General features: G+C 51.0%; 1 protein-coding gene across 1 annotated transcript in view; it reads left to right on the forward strand.

The window, feature by feature from the left end:
* Positions 1-19334, forward strand: part of GRIK5 (glutamate ionotropic receptor kainate type subunit 5) — a 1072331-nt gene that overhangs the window by 823134 nt on the left and 229863 nt on the right. Inside the window, exon 6 of the mRNA XM_078650387.1 lies at positions 907-1072. Within this exon, the coding sequence (XP_078506513.1) occupies positions 907-1072 (166 nt within the window). The remainder of the gene's footprint in view (positions 1-906; positions 1073-19334) is intronic.

Genomic DNA, 19334 nt, shown 5'->3' on the forward strand with positions numbered 1-19334 from the left:
CTCTGCCAGGACCTCTGAGCCCCTCTCCTTGACTTCTTACTCTTGCCAGGACCTCTGAGCCCCTCTCCTTCGACATTTTACTCTCTGCCAGGACCTCTGAGCCTCTCTCCTTCGACATTTTACCCTCTGCCAGGACCTCTGAGCCCCTCTCCTGGACTTTTTACCCTCTGCCAGGACCTCTGAGCCCCTCTCGTTGACTTCTTACTCTTGCCAGGACCTCTGAGGCCCTCTCCTTGACTTCTTACTCTTGCCAGGACCTCTGAGCCCCTCTCCTTCGACATGTTACTCTCTGCCAGGACCTCTGAGCCTCTCTCCTTCGACATTTTACCCTCTGCCAGGACCTCTGAGCCCCTCTCCTGGACTTTTTACCCTCTGCCAGGACCTCTGAGCCCCTCTCCTTGACTTTTTACCCTCTGGCAGGACCTCTGAGCCCCTCTCCTTGACTTTTTACCCTCTGCCAGGACCTCTGAGCCCTTCTCCTTGACTTCCTCCCCTCTGTGAGCATCCATGAGCCCCTCTCCTTGACTTTTTACCCTCTGGCAGGACCTCTGAGCCCATCTCCGTGACTTTGTACCCTCTGCCAGGACCTCTGAGCCCCTCTCCTTGACTTTGTACCCTCTGGCAGGACCTCTAAGACCCTCTCCTTGACTTTGTACCCTCTGCCAGGACCTCTGAGCCCCTCTCCTTGATTTCATACTCTCTGCCAGGGCCTCAGACCCCACTCCTTGACTTCTTACTCTCTGCCAGGACCTCTGAGCCCCTCTCCCTGACTTCTTACCCTCTTCCAGGACCAATGAGCTCCCCTCCTTGACGTCTTACCCTCTGTTAGGACCTTTGAACCCTTTCCCTAGACTCCTTCCTCTCTGCCAGGACCTTTCCTCACACTGGCCTTTTTTCTTCCTCCAGATTCCTCACGTGAAGGTGGGTCCAGAGGAAACGCCCAAGCTCCAGTACCTGCGCTTCGCCTCCGTCAGCCTGTACCCCAGCAACGAAGACATCAGCCTGGCGGTGTCGCGCATCCTCAAGTCCTTCAACAACCCCTCCGTCAGCCTCATCTGTGCCAAAGCTGAGTGTAAGTCAAGCCCCAGGGGGGATCTTCTGCCTGGACCCTCTGCCTCCTCAGGGGTAGAAGGATGCTGTGCATAGAGCTGTCTATGCTGTTTAGAGCTCTAAAGAACACACCTTGTATATATAATCTATGCATCATGGTCCACTATCTGTTGTAAGGAGAGTATGCCAGCTTGTTTGTAGAAGAGAGGGTTGCACTGGCCTGACTGCTGGGAGGCTGCTATGCATTTATCACTTATAAGCAGCCTGTCCTGAATACCCCTCCATCTGCTATGTGCAAGGTATACTGTACAGCAGTGGTCTTCAAACTATTTAATGCCATGTCCCATGTTCAAAATGGAATCAGAGCCTCAGAATGACAAGCACATTTGATCTCAATTATTCTGTAGAATTAGTAGTTCTAAACATAGGTATTAGGTCACAATTGCAGTTATGCTCAGTTATCCCTTTTAGAAATTAGATTGATGATGCCAACATCCATGAAGTGTTCCTTTATCTGAAATGGGGAGGGATTTTGTGGGGTATTTTGAGCCTCCTGCCCTTTTGACACATACTCCAGGCCACAACATGGGTCACACACAAATATAAAGATGGCCCATTACAGAGTGGTCTGTGCCATCTCTCAATGAAAAGAAAGCACTGTTTCCAACATGGTGCTCCTCTTGACCAGTGTCTGAGCCCCCATGGCCAACTCAGCACCCCACAGGGAAGCCCACCCCCCAGTTTGAAGACTCTGCTGTATATGTATCTCCAGAAAGCAGTGCACATGTATGTTGCATATGCATTATATCTTCTGTATCTTTCTTATTTTTAACACTGCACATTGTATACCATTCTGGAATGAACAGTGCAACTATGATGGGCTATTTTCATGTCTGCTACAACTGTAGCCTGTTGGACGCCTGTCAGTGGCAAGCAATGTCTGATGTGGTCCTGTCTGTTCCAAACATACTCTGCTGATTACTGTCAGTTGCAAGCAAAGTCCACTGCCTACCAACCTGGTCCAAACATAGTCCACTACATACCCACCTGGTCCAGGCATAGTCCACCGCCTACCCACCTGGTCCAAACATAGTCCACTGCTTACCCACCTGGTCCAAACATAGTTCACTGCATACCCACCTGGTCAAACATAGTCCTCTGCATACCCACCTGGTCCAAACATAGTCCACTGCATACCCACCTGGTCCAGGCATAGTCCACCGCCTACCCACCTGGTCCAAACATAGTCCACTGCTTACCCACCTGATCCAAACATAGTCCACTGACTACCCATCGGGTCCAAGCCTAGCCCACTGCCTACCCACCTGGTCCAATCATAGTCCACTGCCTACCCACCTAGTCCCAGCATAGTCCTCTGCCTACCCACCTGGTCCAAACATAGTCCACTGCCTACCCACCTGGTCTAAACATAGTCCTCTGCCTACCCACCTGGTCCAAACATGGTCCACTGCCTATCCACCTGGTCCAAATATGGTCCACTGCCTACCCAGCTGGTCCAAACATAGTCTACTGCATACCCACCTGGTCCAAACATGGTTCACTGCCTACCCACCTTGGCCAAAAATAGTCCACTGCCTATCCACCTGGTCCAAACATAGTCCACTGCCTACCCAACGGGTCCCAACATAGTCCACTGCCTACCCACTTGGTCCAAACATGGTCCACTGCCTACCCACCTGGTCAAAACATGGTCCACTGCCTATCCACCTGGTCCAAACATAGTCCACTGCCTACCCACCTGGTCCAAACATGGTTCACTGCCTACCCACCTGGTACAAGCATAGTCCACTGCCTACCCACCTGGTCCAAAAATGGTCCACTACCTTCCCACCTGGTCCAATCATAGTCCACTGCCTACCCACCTGGTTTAAACATAGTCCACTGCCTACCCACCTGGTCCAAGCATAGCCCACTGCCTACCCACCTGGTCCAAACATATTCCACTGCCTACCCACCTAGTCCAAGCATAGTCCACTGCCTACCACATGTCCATACATAGTCCACTGCATACCCACCTGGTCCAAACATAGTCCACTGCCTAAACACCTGGCCCAAGCACATTCCACTTCCTACCCACCTGCTCCAAACATAATCCACTGCATACCCACCTGGTCCAAGCAAACTCCACTGCCTACCCACCTGGTCCAAACATAGTCCAAAGCATACCTACCTTGTCCAAACATAGTCCACTGCATACCAACCTGGTCCAAACATAGTCCACTGCATACCCACCTGGTCCAAACATAGTCCACTGCCTACCCACCTGGCCCAAACATATTCCGCTGCCTACCCACCTGGTCCAAACATAGTCCACTGCCTAAACACCTGGTCCAAACATAGTCCACTGCCTACCCACCTGGTCCAAGCACATTCCACTGCCTACCCACCTGCTCCAAACATAATCCACTGCATACCCACCTGGTCCAAGCATACTCCACTGCCTACTCACCTGGTCCAAACATAGTCCAAAGCATATCCACCTGATCCAAACATAGTCCACTGCATACCAACCTGGTCCAAACATAGTCCACTGCCTACCCACCTGGCCCAAACATAGTCCACTGCACACCCACCTGGTCCAAACATAGTCCACTGCCTACCCACCTCGCCCAAACATAGTCCACGGCACACCCACCTGGTCCAAACATAGTCCACTGCAAACCAACCTGGTCCAAACATAGTCCACTGCATACCCACCTGGTCCAAACATAGTCCACTGCCTACCCACCTGGTCCAAACATAGTCCACTGCCCACCCACCTGGTTCAAGCATAGTCCTCTGCCTACCCACCTGGTCCAAGCATAGTCCACTGCCTACCCACATGGTCCAAACATAGTCCACTGCCCACCCACCTGGTTCAAGCATAGTCCTCTGCCTACCCACCTGGTCCAAGCATAGTCCACTGCCTACCCACCTGGTCCAAGCATAGTCAGCTGCATACACACCTAGTCCAAACATAGTCCACTGCCTACCCACCTGGTCCAAACATAGTCCACTGCCCACCCACCTGGTTCAAGCATAGTCGCCTGCCTACCCACCTGGTCCAAGCATAGTCCACTGCATACCCACCTGGTCCAAACATAGTCCACTGCCTACCCACCTTGCCCAAACATAGTCCACTGCACACCCACCTGGTCCAAACATAGTCCACTGCCTACCCACCTGGCCGAACCATAGTCCACTGCACACCCACCTGGTCCAAACATAGTCCACTGCACACCCACCTGGTCCAAACATAGTCTACTGCCTACCCACCTGGCCCAAACATAGTCCACTGCACACCCACCTTGCCCAAACATAGTCCACTGCACACCCACCTGGTCCAAACATAGTCCACTGCCTACCAACCTGGTCCAAACATAGTCCACTGCATACCCACCTGGTCCAAACATAGTCCACTGCCTACCCACCTTGTCCAAACATAGTCCACTGCCCACCCACCTGGTTCAAGCATAGTCCTCTGCCTACCCACCTGGTCCAAGCATAGTCCACTGCCTACCCACCTGGTCCAAACATAGTCCACTGCCCACCCACCTGGTTCAAGCATAGTCCTCTGCCTACCCACCTGGACCAAGCATAGTCCACTGCCTACCCACCTGGTCCAAGCATAGTCAGCTGCATACACACCTAGTCCAAACATAGTCCACTGCCTACCCACCTGGTCCAAACATAGTCCACTGCCCACCCACCTGGTTCAAGCATAGTCCTCTGCCTACCCACCTGGTCCAAGCATAGTCCACTGTATACCCACCTGTTCCAAGCATAGTCAGCTGCATACACACCTAGTCCAAACATAGTCCTCTGCACACCCACCTGGCCCAAACATAGTCCACTGCACACCCACCTGGTACAAACATAGTTCACTGCCTACCCACCTGGTCCAAACATAGTCCACTGCATACCAACCTGGTCCAAACATAGTCCACTGCATACCCACCTGGTCCAAACATAGTCCACTGCCCACCCACCTGGTTCAAGCATAGTCCTCTGTATACCCACCTGGTCCAAGCATAGTCCACTGCATACCCACCTGGTCCAAACATAGTCCACTGCCCACCCACCTGGTTCAAGCATAGTCCTCTGTATACCCACCTGGTCCAAGCATAGTCAGCTGCATACTCACCTAGTCCAAACATAGTCCTCTGCACGCCCACCTGGCCAAAACATAGTCCACTGCACACCCACCTGGTCCAAACATAGTCCACTGCATACCAACCTGGTCCAAACATAGTCCACTGCCCACCCACCTGGTCCAAACATAGTCCACTGCCTACCCACCTGGTCCAAACATAGTCCACTGCCTACCCACCTGGTCCAAACATAGTCCACTGCCTACCCACCTGGCCCAAACATAGTCAGCTGCATACTCACCTAGTCCAAACATAGTCCTCTGCCCACCCACCTGGTCCAAACATAGTCCACTGCCTACCCACCTGGTCCAAACATAGTCCACTGCCTACCCACCTGGTCCAAACATAGTCCTCTGTATACCCACCTGGTCCAAGCATAGTCAGCTGCATACTCACCTAGTCCAAACATAGTCCTCTGCAAACCCACCAGGTCCAAACATAGTCCACTGCACACCCACCTGGTCCAAACATAGTCCACTGCCTACCCACCTGGTCCAAACATAGTCCACTGCCTACCCACTTGGTCCAAACATAGTCCACTGCCTACCCACCTGGTCCAAACATAGTCCACTGCCTACCCACCTGGTCCAAACATAGTCCACTGCCTACCCACCTTGTCCAAACATAGTCCACCGCACACCCACCTGGTCCAAAAATAGTCCACCGCACACCCACCTGGTCCAAACATAGTCCTCTGCCTACCCACCTGGTCCAAACATAGTCCACTGCCTACCCACCTGGTCCAAACATAGTCCACTGCCTACCCACCTGGTCCAAGCATAGTCCACTGCATACCCACCTGGTCCAAACATAGTCCACTGCCTACCCACCTGGCCCAAACATAGTCCACTGCCCACCCACCTGGTTCAAGCATAGTCCTCTGTATACCCACCTGGTCCAAGCATAGTCAGCTGCATACACACCTGGTCCAATCATAGTCCTCTGCATACCTGTCTGATCAAAACATAGTTTGCTGAATGTCCGCTTCTTGCAAGCAAAGTCTGCAGCATACCCGTCTGTTACAAACACATGCCCGCTTTATACCTTGGCAGTGTAGATATTCTGTTGCAACAGTGATGTGGGCCGCCCACAAAATGTATATACTGGCAGACCTTAGGTTTAATCATGGCTGAGACTGGTGTGGGGTGGTCAACAAGCCCCTATTGGCTGGGATACTTTGGTACTGCCATATGAAAGAGGGGGGGGATTGGAGTTCCAAATCTTCAGATGTATTACTTAGTTACACATACGAGCTTTGCTCGACATTGGCACTGTGCAGATATTCAGTTCCCATACTATAGGCCTGAGGCCGACTTGGTTCTCCCGGCTTCGCTTAGCCTCTTCCATGCTCATGACGGCTCATGAGTCACGGTGGGCGTTTGCTGATGACGGCTGGGAGCCGTCATGACCACGCTCGCGATAGGAACGTTCAGCACTGCGGCAGAATTCGCGCCGCAGCGATGAGGTTAATACTCTGCTACCACGTGGGTTACCTCGGGACCCGCAAGACATCCAGACAGTTTCTACCACCAGCTGGGCTTGGCATAAGCTGCTGTGGGTGACAGGTGCTCGCATATTGTAATCCCCCGCGTTGCCGCTTGCGGGTAATGGTTGGGTTCCCATACTGCAAGAGGCCCTAGTGAAGCGCACACTGGCCAAATTTCACTTGATCACGTTTGGTGATCTGTTCCCTGGAGGGCACATTTTTCGCGTACAGAAGACCCCCGTTTTAGAACCCCCACTATGATGGATCACTTTGTGCTTCTGAGAGTACAGGGGACGTTACGTGCATTCCTGGATAGCTACCCTTTGGAACCCCCTGACTTTTCAATCTTGACCGGGATTATCCAGGGCGGATATGGGAGCCACTTGGTGGCACGGATGTACAAGGCGCCAGTGGCGTTGCTTCCGTGCCACGATATGGGTGTATGGGTGGCGTCACGTGGGAGCAGAATTTGGGTTATCCGTTGACGGATGTGCAATGGAGTCGGTGCTGTGCACAAACTCGTCAGGTGTCTCCAAATCACCGGCACAAATTGTTGCATTTCAAATTTCTGTGGAGGGCGTACATGACCCCTAGTAAACTGCATAGTATGGACCCCTTGCGTACTGGCGTGTGTCCGAGATGTCGCTCTCCGGATGCCGACTTTGCACACATGATGTGGACTTGTACTAGAACATAGGGTTGTTGGAGATCGATATTGGGAGAAATATCTAAGATGGTGGAGGTCGAAGTCGTGCCGTCGCCGATACTGGTGCTGTTGAGATATGTTCATGATCTCCCCAAATCCAAGCACCGTTTTGTCTCTATAGCACTTCTTCTCACCAAGCGTGAAGTGGCTCTCAAATGGGCCTGCACACAGTCCCCTACACTCAATGCGTGGCTTCATAGTATGACATATTGTAATACCACAAGCGATACATATGCGCAACTGCAGCCACTGGCTTCTCGGCCTGTAGATATTTGGTAACCGTTTCAAACCTACCTATTGGCAACGCAGGACAGTAATAGTGCCCCAACACGGGAGCAGTCTGAACCCACTGGATCTGCAGTTAACTAAAGACATACCTGGATGAATGGACCTCATTCTAAATCACTGTTTCAAATAACTGTTTATTCTGTCGGAATTATTGGGGGACAAATATATATCTGGAGATTGTATGGGTGTAGTCATGACCACTCTTAGATGCACTGTCATGTATGATGTTGTTATGCAGTTTTTACCAGCATCGCTACACTGTAATGCCATGCTCTTTTGTAATCATATGATTTCTTTTGCTTTCGTGTGATTGTAATTTTTGAAAATTCCATCAAATAAAAAAAATCATGGCTGAGACTACTCTGTCTCCGCCATGATTAAACACCTCTGACGGCCCTACAGAGTAAGAACTATCGGGCTGACCTCTAATTCCACCCAGTTAATTTAGATGGGTGAAATTTGAGGTTAGGTTTTCCCTGCCCATCACTACCAGCAAAACTGTGGTGTTAAGGGGTAGTGGAAGCTGCAAAATTCCCCCTTCATTATGGGAGAGGACTCCCATAGCAAGAGTAGATTTTAATTTTTTATTTTCACAAAGAAAATCCTGCTTTGGGATTTCCTTTTTGGAAAAAAAAAAAGAAAAGAGTTTGGTCACTGCTCCGTCATGTTGACAGAGCTGTGCACCAAACTGTAAACATCATCGATGGGAAACGCTGAGACTGCGGTTCCTGTCAATTCTTTAGAAATGGCTGCCAGCTTGGTGGTCATTTCTAAATTTGGCAGGCAGCACCTCCATCGGGGGGTGAAGTAATTTGCTCAATCTTCCCGACGGAAAAACTGGCCACCCGCCAATAGATATTCTGCTGCATACCCATCTGTTGCAAGCATACTCTGCAGCATACCCGTCTGTTACAAACATACTCCGATGCATACCCGTCTGTTGCAAGCATACTCTGCTGCAAACCCGTCTGTTGCAAGCATACCCTGCTGCATACCCGTCTGTTGCAAGCATACGCTGCTGCATACCCGTCTGTTGCAAGCATACTCTGCTGCATACCCGTCTGTTGCAAGCATACTCTGCTGCATACCCGTCTGTACTCTGCTGCATACCCGTCTGTTGCAACCATACTCTGCTGCATACCCGTCTATTGCAAGCATACTCTGCTGCATACCCGTCTGTTGCAAGCATACTCTGCTGCATACCCGTCTGTTGCAAGCATACTCTGCTGCATACCCGTCTGTTGCAAGCATACTCTGCTGCATACCCGTCTGTTGCAAACATACTCTGCTGCATACCCGTCTGTTGCAAACATACTCTGCTGCATACCCGTCTGTTGCAAACATACACTGCTTGTAGGAACTGGGGTCGCCAGTTCCCCGGGTGTAGCTTGGCACGAGCAGGTAGGCACCCGAAAGCTTAGGTGTTAAGTGACTACACAGCACACACTCACTGAGACAATAAAAGGCACGCAATGACTGACGCCACTCCAGTGTGTTTGATTAAAAATCAAATAACTTTTATATAAGATTAAGGTTCAGGAGTGGAAAATCACAGTATCAGTTACTCATCAAAACATTTCATTGGAGGGGAGAAAAGGGAGCAGTTCAATATCCAATTTAACATGTTGCAATAACGTTTCATGAAAAAATTAGCATTTCATCAGTTAACAGTGAACATTTCATGAAAGACTTAGCTTGGTCAACCAGCTCATCAGGCAAGGATGAGCAACTCCTGTAGAAAGAGTCCACAGGTCTTCAGGTAAGTAACCTGTTCAGTAGGTAACGCAATTAACCTCTCACCCAACAAGGGTGAACATTACCTAAAACTCCTTAGCAGGAATAAACAGGGCATTTAATGAGGAAAAACTTCATTAGCCAGGTTACACCATGAATAAACAGTTCCTTAAGTAGGAATCAACATTTCACTAGAAATCAGATAGGAATAATACAGTTTCATTAATCCTAAATAACCATTTCCTTTACCATATGTGGAGAATTTCAGCAGGTAGGAACAATCAGTGCCTAAGGTAAAAGGAGCACAGATACAAAAGGCATCAAGAATCAACGTTTCAGGAAGGTAAAACATTTCCTCAACCAGAGGGAACACCTCATAAGGTAAACATGACCATTTCATCATCAATGCAGCGCATTTCAATAATCATTGCCCTGCAGGAGTATAGGGTGGGATTCCTTAATCAACTCCGCATCCCGTAACAACCCTGTCAGGGAAGAAATTACGTTTCTTGACAGAACAGTAAACATGTCAGTAGGTCAGAATCAACATTTCGGTACCTACACTAAGCAGGCATAAGCATTTCTGCGCCCAAGAGTAACCCTACTGGTAGATAGAAGTTAGAATACTGGGGCAGGAAGAACCGTTTATCTGGCCAGGGTAACCATACATAAGGCTTAGATTAGTATTTCATTAAATTCAGATAACCACTGCATCAGGCAACAAGGAGTATCACATTAGGGCTGAACATTCCATTAAAGATGGGGCCACAATTCATTTGGCAGTAATAACCCTTGGTATCAGGTAAACCAACCTTTCTTTAGGTAAGGTTGACAGGACATCAACATTTCATTAGGCCAGCATAAAACATTTCACTGGGAATCAGGCAGGAAGCATAACATTCCCTTACCCAGGAGCCAACAGGTCATTAGCCAGATTCATTAAGCAGGAGTAACCCTTCCTTCCAACATATATAACCCTTGTGCCTAGGGGGCCATAGAGCAGTGGCCCGTTTTCGGCGATCTTTTAAATTCTGCCTGTGGCAGGTTTGAGCAAACCGTCCCCCCAACACGGGGTTAACTTCACCAAATCCGGGCCCAGGGGGCTTCCCAGAGGTTTGGCCCAGTTCACACGGGCCTTCTTTGGCCTAATTAGGGCCACGGGGCCCAACCACAGTTTTCCCCACGGGGAGGGGTGGACTCGGGCCTTCCGCGGCCTCCTGCCCTCCTCCCCGGGGGTTACCTTCAATCTTCGGCCCTCCGGGGCCCTTGCGTGGTTGTGCAGACGGTTGGTGGGGGCCCGTCGGCGTCCGCATGCTGTTCCCGGGCCTACTGGTGCTTCACGGGGGCTAAACCAATCAGAGGTCGCGTTTGGAAGGGCGCGGCCGGCCGACCAATGAGCGCCCGAAGGGGCGGGGGCGCGGCCTGTGACACGGCCGGGCGCCCCCGTCACATGGTGCGGGTGTGCGAGGCGTTGGCAGGCCTAGCGAGGCCTAGGGCGGCCTTGTTGTAGCTCGCGTCAGCCAGGCCCAATGGGAGCGCGGCAGGGGCGGGGGCTGTGACGCGCCCCCGTCATGCAATACTGGAATCCAGCTTCAGGCCTCGGATGGCCTCAAAGAATGTTGCGGTGGCCCTCTCCTGGTGCCGGGGGCCGCCGAGGGGGGTGATAAAAGCGGCACCGGCGTCACCAAGCGAGCGCCGGGCCACCACTGCAGGTACAAGGCCTTGTGAGCCCCCACGCCGCAGCGGTGATCTCCTCCATCAGCGAAGCGGCGGTGGCCCTCTCCTGGCACCGAGGGCCGCCAAGGGGGCACAAAAAGGCGCCAAGGCTACCGTGCCGGAGTGGTAAGTGGGGCAGCCACTTCCAGGGCAGAACGGCGCGGGACAATAATAGCGCCTTGGGGCAAGTTCACAGCAGAGTTAGCGCTCGGGGCAATTTCACAGCGCTTAGAGGCACAACAATTCCGGCAGTCCACAGCGCTTCTCAGGGGCACCATAGGAGAGCGCTGATTAGGCAGGGCAGTCAGCAATTCAGGCCCAGCGCGGCCCAGCACACAGCAGGGGGACACTTTACAGACAAGTTCTGTCAGCTGAGGTAAATTAGACAGATCAGATGATGCAGGTCAGGCCACACGACAGTGGCAGGTTAGCGCAGGGACCCAGGTCAGGACAAAGGGGGCGCAGGTGCAGCACAGTCCAGTACCTGGTCAGCGCAGTTAGACTTCTTCTTCTTCTTGGCGCTCGATGGTTTTTGCGCCCTTGTAAATAGCAGTTTCTGGTTTCTTGAAGGGGGGGGTTGAGTTGGGGGCTGCAGGCAGGACTCCTCTGCAGGTCACTGTAGATGGTCCCTGGGTTCCCCTCCCGCCGGGCCAGATCAATGGGTTAGTTCAGGGCACCTCACTCAACTTAAGAGGCAGCACCTAAGCCCTGTCACTCTCAGTGGCATAAGTCCCCGACTAGGCCCTACCGCCTAAATCTCCTGCGTGGGTTCCCCAGGTCAGTGATGCCCCAACTGACTGGAAAGTTTCCCTCCCTTTCCTTTTATAGGCCCAGGTCAGGTGACCACCCTCTAAGGCGGCAAAACTAAGCTCCGCCCCTATTCTAGAAAGTGCCAGGAGCTTCCCTACTCTGACTGTGGGCAGGCAAGGCAGGCTGGAATGGCAACAATGTTTGGGGTCTCTGCCAGCTCCTAGCAACTAGAATGCGCCTTAACAAGACCACACTGCAGTAACAGGGGCCTATGGCAGCCATGTTGAAGGTAGAGGGCACCTGCACCTAGCATGGGTTTTAACAATACCCAGGGCATTTTAACCTCACAGGGCCTATACAAGTACATTACAAAGGGGGACTTCCAGATTTCGGGGAAGCAAAAAGCAAAAAAATGCTGTGAAGAGGGCCAAGTCCAACACAACTCCCCCCCAGCCAAAAGCCAGGGTAGACCAATCATCACAGTGATGGGCTTCCCTGCTTGGGGCGGAAAAAGGTGGACGCAGGCCCGTAACTTCAATCTGCCAGCTCTTCACCATTCAAACCACCCCACTGGTGTTCCCTAGTGGGATGTGGCCAGGACTGGCCTCTAGACAGTCCAAAAGTCTCTGGCCCTAGCTCTCTCACAGAGTGGGGGGCAGTAGCCCCAGGCCCGTAGTACCATTTGACCACTCCTTCTAGGGTTCCACCCTTTCCTCCTAAGCGGGACACCCTCAGAACACCACTCTCTCCCCAACCTAGAGTCTAGACCCTTAGGTTGAACTGGTGACAGGGGCGAGTCCTCCCTCCCCCTGCACCCCCTCCCAGAGTTCCACACCCTCCTAACCGGAGAAGTACCCCTGAGAGTCAAATCCGGGGGGACTCTGAATACAGAGGTCCCACCCGCCAGGTCCGGCAAGTCCTCAACCTGGCCACCCAACCCGGGATCTGCGCCCTGTGGCTGAGCCGGTGACGGAGGAGAGTCCTTCCTCCCTCCGCACCCCCTTCCAAATTTCCGCACCACTACTGCATACCCATCTGTTGCAAGCATACTCTGCTGCATACCCGTCTGTTGCAAGCATACTCTGCTGTATACCCGTCTGTTGCAAGTATACTCTGCTGCATACCCGTCTGTTGCAAGCATACTCTGCTGCATACCCGTCTGTTGCAAGCATACTCTGCTGCATACCCGTCTGTTGCAAACATACTATGCTGCATACCCGTCTGTTGCAAAAATACTCTGCTGCATACCCCCCTGTTGCAAGCATACTCTGCTGCATACCCGTCTGTTGCAAGCATGCTATGCAGCATACCCATCTGTTCCAAACATAGTCCACTGTGTACCCACCTGACAGCTTTGCGTAAGGAAGTCTGGAATGCTGGGCCACTGAATACTTATCTCCTGGCCCTATGTCCAGTATACAATAACAGTCTGTTGATGCTGCTATGGACTGGACTGTCACTTGTCAACAAGTGAATAGCTGTGGTTTCCTGATGCCCCCAAGAGCTTCTCTTACTGGTCCTGGGCCCTTAACTTGAGAAAGCTGGAGACCCATGCTTCCCAACCACAGCCTCTTCTCACCTATAAAACCGGCTTATACTCCTGCTTGTGGGTATGGGGAAGCAATCAGCAAGGGTATATGACACATACCATACATACATGTGTAGTTGGATCTGTCCTGACGCTAGCCCACACGCGTGCAGTGTGAGTCCATCTACATTCAAAGACCCACAGAACAGCCCTTAAGAAGCCACGCCGTATGAACCATAGTTTGGGGTCTGGAGTCACCGGCAGTGCAGATCGGAACCCTCCCTAGTGCACCAGCTGGCTCTAATGCTCTGAGTAGTAACCTCAGGGATAAATGCAACACGGGCTCCTCGTCTCAATCCCATTGTTGTCTAATCGCTTAGTGCTACAACGGAGCAATCAGCTCACACGTCGAAAGGTCGCTGCGGATCTTCGTGAAGGCACAGATTGTGAGCAGAGCATTTATTGATCGCTGTGTGTAATTTTTGGAACCCAGTTTTATATTTTGACCTTGCATTTCTGTTAATATCTGATATTGAGTAGCCATTTGACCTATAATGATATGCCCACCTTCTCTGAAACCCTTCTGTGGGAATCAACATTTTATTTCCAAAGAGTCAAGAAAGTTCTGATGTGTAGTATAGTCTCAGCCAAAAACCACTTAAAGATGGCCTCCACTGTGTTCCTTTCTAGTCTGAGGTCACTTAAAGATGGCATCCTGTAGCCTGCACTGGGCATTATGTTTCTTCTGAACTGGAGGATAGTTAAAGATGGCGTCCACTGTAACCTGCGCAGGGCATTGCACTCCTTCTCAGCCTGAGGCCATTTAAAGATGGCGTCCACTGTAACCTGCACTTGGTATTGTGCTCCCTTGCAGCCTCAGACCATTTAAAGATGGCCTTCACTGTAAACGACACTGGGCCTTGTGTTCCTTCTGAACTTGAGGCCACTTAAAGATACCGACCTGTAGCCTACACTGGGCATTGCGCTCATTCTCAGCCTGAGGTCATTTAAAGATGTCTTTCAGGGTAACCTGCAATGGCCATTGTGTTCCTTCTCAACCTGAGGTCATTTAAAGATGGTGTTCAGAGTAACCTGCGCTGGGCCTTGTGTTCCTTCTGAACTTGAACTACTTAAAGATGGCATACCATAGCCTGCACTGAGCATTGCGCTCATTCTCAACCTAATGTCATTTAAAATGGGTTCCGTTATAACCTACACAGGGCATTGTGTTCCTTCTGAACCTGAGGCCGCTTAAACATAGTGTCTTTTGTAACCTACGCTAGGCATTTTGTGCCTTCTGAACCCAAGGCCATTTAAAGATGGCACCTACTGTAACCTACATTAGCCATTGCACTCCTTCTGAGCTGGAGGCCTTTTAAAGATGGACTTCACTGTAACGTGTAATGGGCATTGGGCTCCTTCTCAACCAGAGGCCACTTAAAGATTTCTTACCACGTAAATTGCACTGGACATTGTGTTTCTTCTCAGCACTGGAACACTTAAAGATTTATTTATTTAGAGATGTATAAAGCGCACAGCTACCCCCAACAGAGGCGTCCCAGCGCTAAGGCAGTCGACTGATACAGGTACACAGGGTTTTAGGAGCTGTTGAAGAACCAGGTTTTTAGAACTCACCGGAAAGCCAGTTCTGATGCAGCGAGGTGGAGAGGGAGTGGCAAGGTGTTGCTGAGATTTGCAGGCCTGTCCTTGACTTGCAAAAGAGGGGAATGGTGAGGAGCCACAGGTGGTTGGATCTCAAGGCCCGGTCATGATGGTAATGTTTGAGTCTGACTCTCAGATAAGCCGGACCTCGGCCCCTGGTGGCTCTGTGCGCCGGGGTGAGTGCCTTGAATTTTATGTGCCTGATGACGGGCTGCCAATGAAGGTTTCTCAGGTAAGGCGTGATAGAGTGGTGGTAAGGTACCTTGCAAATCAATCTGGCTGCAGCATTCGGAATTATTTGCATTAGAGTGGACGCTTAAAGATGGCGTCCACTGTAACCTGAACTAGGGGTTGCACTCCTTTGCTGCTTGGGGCCACTTAAAGATGGCGTCCACTGTCACCTCAACTGGGGTTTGTGCTCCTTTACAGCCTGAGGCCAGTTAAAGATGGCGTCCACTGTGACTTGCACAATGAAATGTGTTCTTTCTTGTCTTTAGCCACTTGAAGGTGTTCTGCAACTCACGCTCCACATGGCATTGCTTTCCTGCAGGCTATGGGCACATATCTTTTTAATCTGCACCGGGTATCGAGTTGCTTCTCAGCCTGAGGTCTCTGGAAGTCCACCATAACCTGCACTTGGTATTGTGTTAATCTAGAAGCTGCATATCCGGGGCAGTTTCCACAAGGCCAGTTGTAATTGTATTAATTGTATTGTTCTCTAAGTGTGTGTCAATACCGCTGAGCCCAGACACAATGTGTGAGATGCCACTGTAGAATAAACCTGTGGTTTATCAGTCTGCTGTGTCAGTAAAATACATGTGGGCTTTGCACAAAACCAAGGTTTGACCCAGCAAGGTGTGTTTCCCACTCATGTGGCTATAATTGAGTTCTCTTTTACCGCCGATTCAGAGAAGTAAATAATACTGGGACAGTGGTTTTAAGAATACAGAGATGCTATTCTATGGTTCAGTAATCCCCACAAAGCTGTGTTCAGACTTGATGACGCTCTTTGCTGCTCCCAGACTAGCTGTCACCCCACACTTCTAGGCTTCGGTTCAGTGCTGCCCCACAGAGTTGTGCACAGACTCAGTAACACTCTTTGGCGCTACGCTCAGACTGGCTGTCACCCCACACTTCTATGCTATGGTTCAGTGCTGCCCCACAGAGTTGTGCACAGACTCAGTAACACTCTTTGGCGCTACGCTCAGACTGGCTGTCACCCCACACTTCTATGCTATGGTTCAGTGCTGCCCCACAGAGTTGTGCACAGACTCAGTAACACTCTTTGGCGCTACGCTCAGACTGGCTGTCACCCCACACTTCTAGGCTTCGGTTCAGTGCTGCCCCACAGAGTTGTGCACAGACTCAGTAACACTCTTTGGCACTACGCTCAGACTGGCTGTCACCCCACACTTCTATGCTATGGTTCAGTGCTGCCCCACAGAGTTGTGCACAGGCTCAGTAACACTCTTTGGCGCTACGTTCAGACTGGCTGTCACCCCACACTTCTATGCTATGGTTCAGTGCTGCCCCACAGAGTTGTGCACAGACTCAGTAACACTCTTTGGCGCTACGCTCAGACTGGCTGTCACCCCACACTTCTATGCTATGGTTCAGTGCTGCCCCACAGAGTTGTGCACAGACTCAGTAACACTCTTTGGCGCTACGCTCAGACTGGCTGTCACCCCACACTTCTAGGCTTCGGTTCAGTGCTGCCCCACAGAGTTGTGCACAGACTCAGTAACACTCTTTGGCGCTACGCTCAGACTGGCTGTCACCCCACACTTCTAGGCTTCGGTTCAGTGCTGCCCCACAGAGTTGTGCACAGACTCAGTAACACTCTTTGGCGCTACGCTCAGACTGGCTGTCACCCCACACTTCTATGCTATGGTTCAGTGCTGCCCCACAGAGTTGTGCACAGACTCAGTAACACTCTTTGGCGCTACGCTCAGACTGGCTGTCACCCCACACTTCTATGCTATGGTTCAGTGCTGCCCCACAGAAAAGTAAAGTAAAGTCCACATTTGTATAGTGCACAATCACCCGTAAGGGTCTCTAGGCGCTGGGGGCCGTCGGGAAGATTGAGCGAGCTATTGCCCAGAGTCACATGGTGCTGGGCTAACCTGCCGCCGGAGCCGGGGATCGAACCGTGGTCCCCAGATTCCAGCGTCAGTCGCCCTGGCCGCGGCACCACACCTCTCCCTTACAGAGTTGTGCACAGACTCAGTAACACTCTTTGGCGCTACGCTCAGACTGGCTGTCACCCCACACTTCTATGCTATGGTTCAGTGCTGCCCCCAGAGTTGTGCACAGACTCAGTAACACTCTTTGGCGCTACGCTCAGACTGGCTGTCACCCCACACTTCTATGCTATGGTTCAGTGCTGCCCCACAGAGTTGTGCACAGACTCAGTAACACTCTTTGGCGCTACGCTCAGACTGGCTGTCACCCCACACTTCTATGCTATGGTTCACTGCTGCCCCACAGAGTTGTGCACAGACTCAGTAACACTCTTTGGCGCTACGCTCAGACTGGCTGTCACCCCACACTTCTATGCTATGGTTCAGTGCTGCCCCACAGAGTTGTGCACAGACTCAGTAACACTCTTTGGCGCTACGCTCAGACTGGCTGTCACCCCACACTTCTATGCTATGGTTCAGTACTGCCCCACGAAGCTGTGTTCAGACTCAGTAACTCATTGGCACTACAGTCACTCAGACTTGCTGTTACCTCAGACTTCTATGCTATGGTTCAGTAATGCCCCATAAAGCTGTGTGTTTAGTCTTCGAAACCCTCTTTAGTGCTATGCTCAGGTTTGCTTTTACCCCACACTTCTATGCTAGAGTTCAGTAATACCTCATCACGCTATGTAGAGACCCACTGCATTCTTTAGGCATTGTATCACTCACAAGTACACATACACCCAGCACAAGCATTAAGCCTGCACACACTATACAGTACTACATCCTTCTGTTACTGTACCACTCATGGCATAACGCTATATATAAACGCCCATGGCAGAAACTGGATTATCCTACCATCCGCAACACTCTTGCCACCACTCAGCCCATTCTCTCCTCGGATATCAAGGCGGCTAGTACTGGCTTGCATTATTTAGGCACTAGATAAGTGCATTCCAGCCAAATGGATTCATCCTAAGAAAGTCTAGTCCCAGGAGTGGTTTGATGAGTCATTTGCCAAGACCAGAAAAAACTGTAAAGTTCTTTAGCGCGGTTGGAGACGCTCCTACAGTCCTACGGCCAAATCAGAATTCATAGCCACTAAAAAAATCTATCACAAACTGATTCGGAAAACTCGTGCCGCGTTCTTTGCTAATAAGATTAATACAAGCAATAATCCCCTGAAAACTATTTTCTCCCTATTAAAGGATATGATGAAATCTCTGGTGACTGATGGCAGTTCCATCACCTCTAATGACCAGTGTGAGGCGCTGGCCACCTATGTCATCAATAAAGTGGTGGGTATTTATGATAGCTTTCATGAGAAGTATGAAGCCACTGCTACGTTGAAGGATGAGTCTACAGGAAGCGGGACCAACTTTATGACTACTTTCAATCAATCAATCAATTAATCAATCGAGACACTTATAAAGCGCACTACATACCCGTGAGGGTCTCAAGGGGCTTTGGGGGGGGGGTTGTTGCTACTACTGATCGAAGAGCCATGTCTTGAGGAGTCTTCTGAAGACCAGTAGGTCTTGGGTCTGCCGGAGGTTGGTGGGGAGGGTGTTCCAGGTCTTGGCGGCGAGGTAGGAGAAGGATCTGCCACCGGCGGTCGTTCTTCGGATGCAGATACTTTCCCATCTATTACTTTAGACGGCCTCAAGGCTTTTGTTATGAAGATTAAATCAGGGTCCCCCGATGACCCTCTCAAACCAGATCTTTCTGTTAAACATCAGGACTGCCTCCTTCCTAGCTATCTGGATCTCATTTATCTCTGCCTTTCCAATTCCGATGTTCCACAAACTCGGAAACATGCTAAAGGTATCCCCCTCCTGAAGAAACCCTCTCTTGATGCCTCCAGGCTGGAGAACTATCGCCCATTTCCCTTTTGCCATTTATAGCCAAAGTAACAGAATCCTATGTGAACGGCATTTTGATGCAGTATCGGGAGTCTCACTCCATATTGGACCCGTCCCTAAAATGGTTTCCGTCCTAAGCACAGCACAGAGTCAGCCTTACTAGCTGTAACGGAGCATGTAAGAGCCTCCATGGATGAGGACAACTTGACCGCGCTCATCTT

This window comes from Lissotriton helveticus, chromosome 7 (genome assembly GCF_964261635.1).
Source record: "Lissotriton helveticus chromosome 7, aLisHel1.1, whole genome shotgun sequence".
NCBI lineage: Eukaryota > Metazoa > Chordata > Amphibia > Caudata > Salamandridae > Lissotriton > Lissotriton helveticus.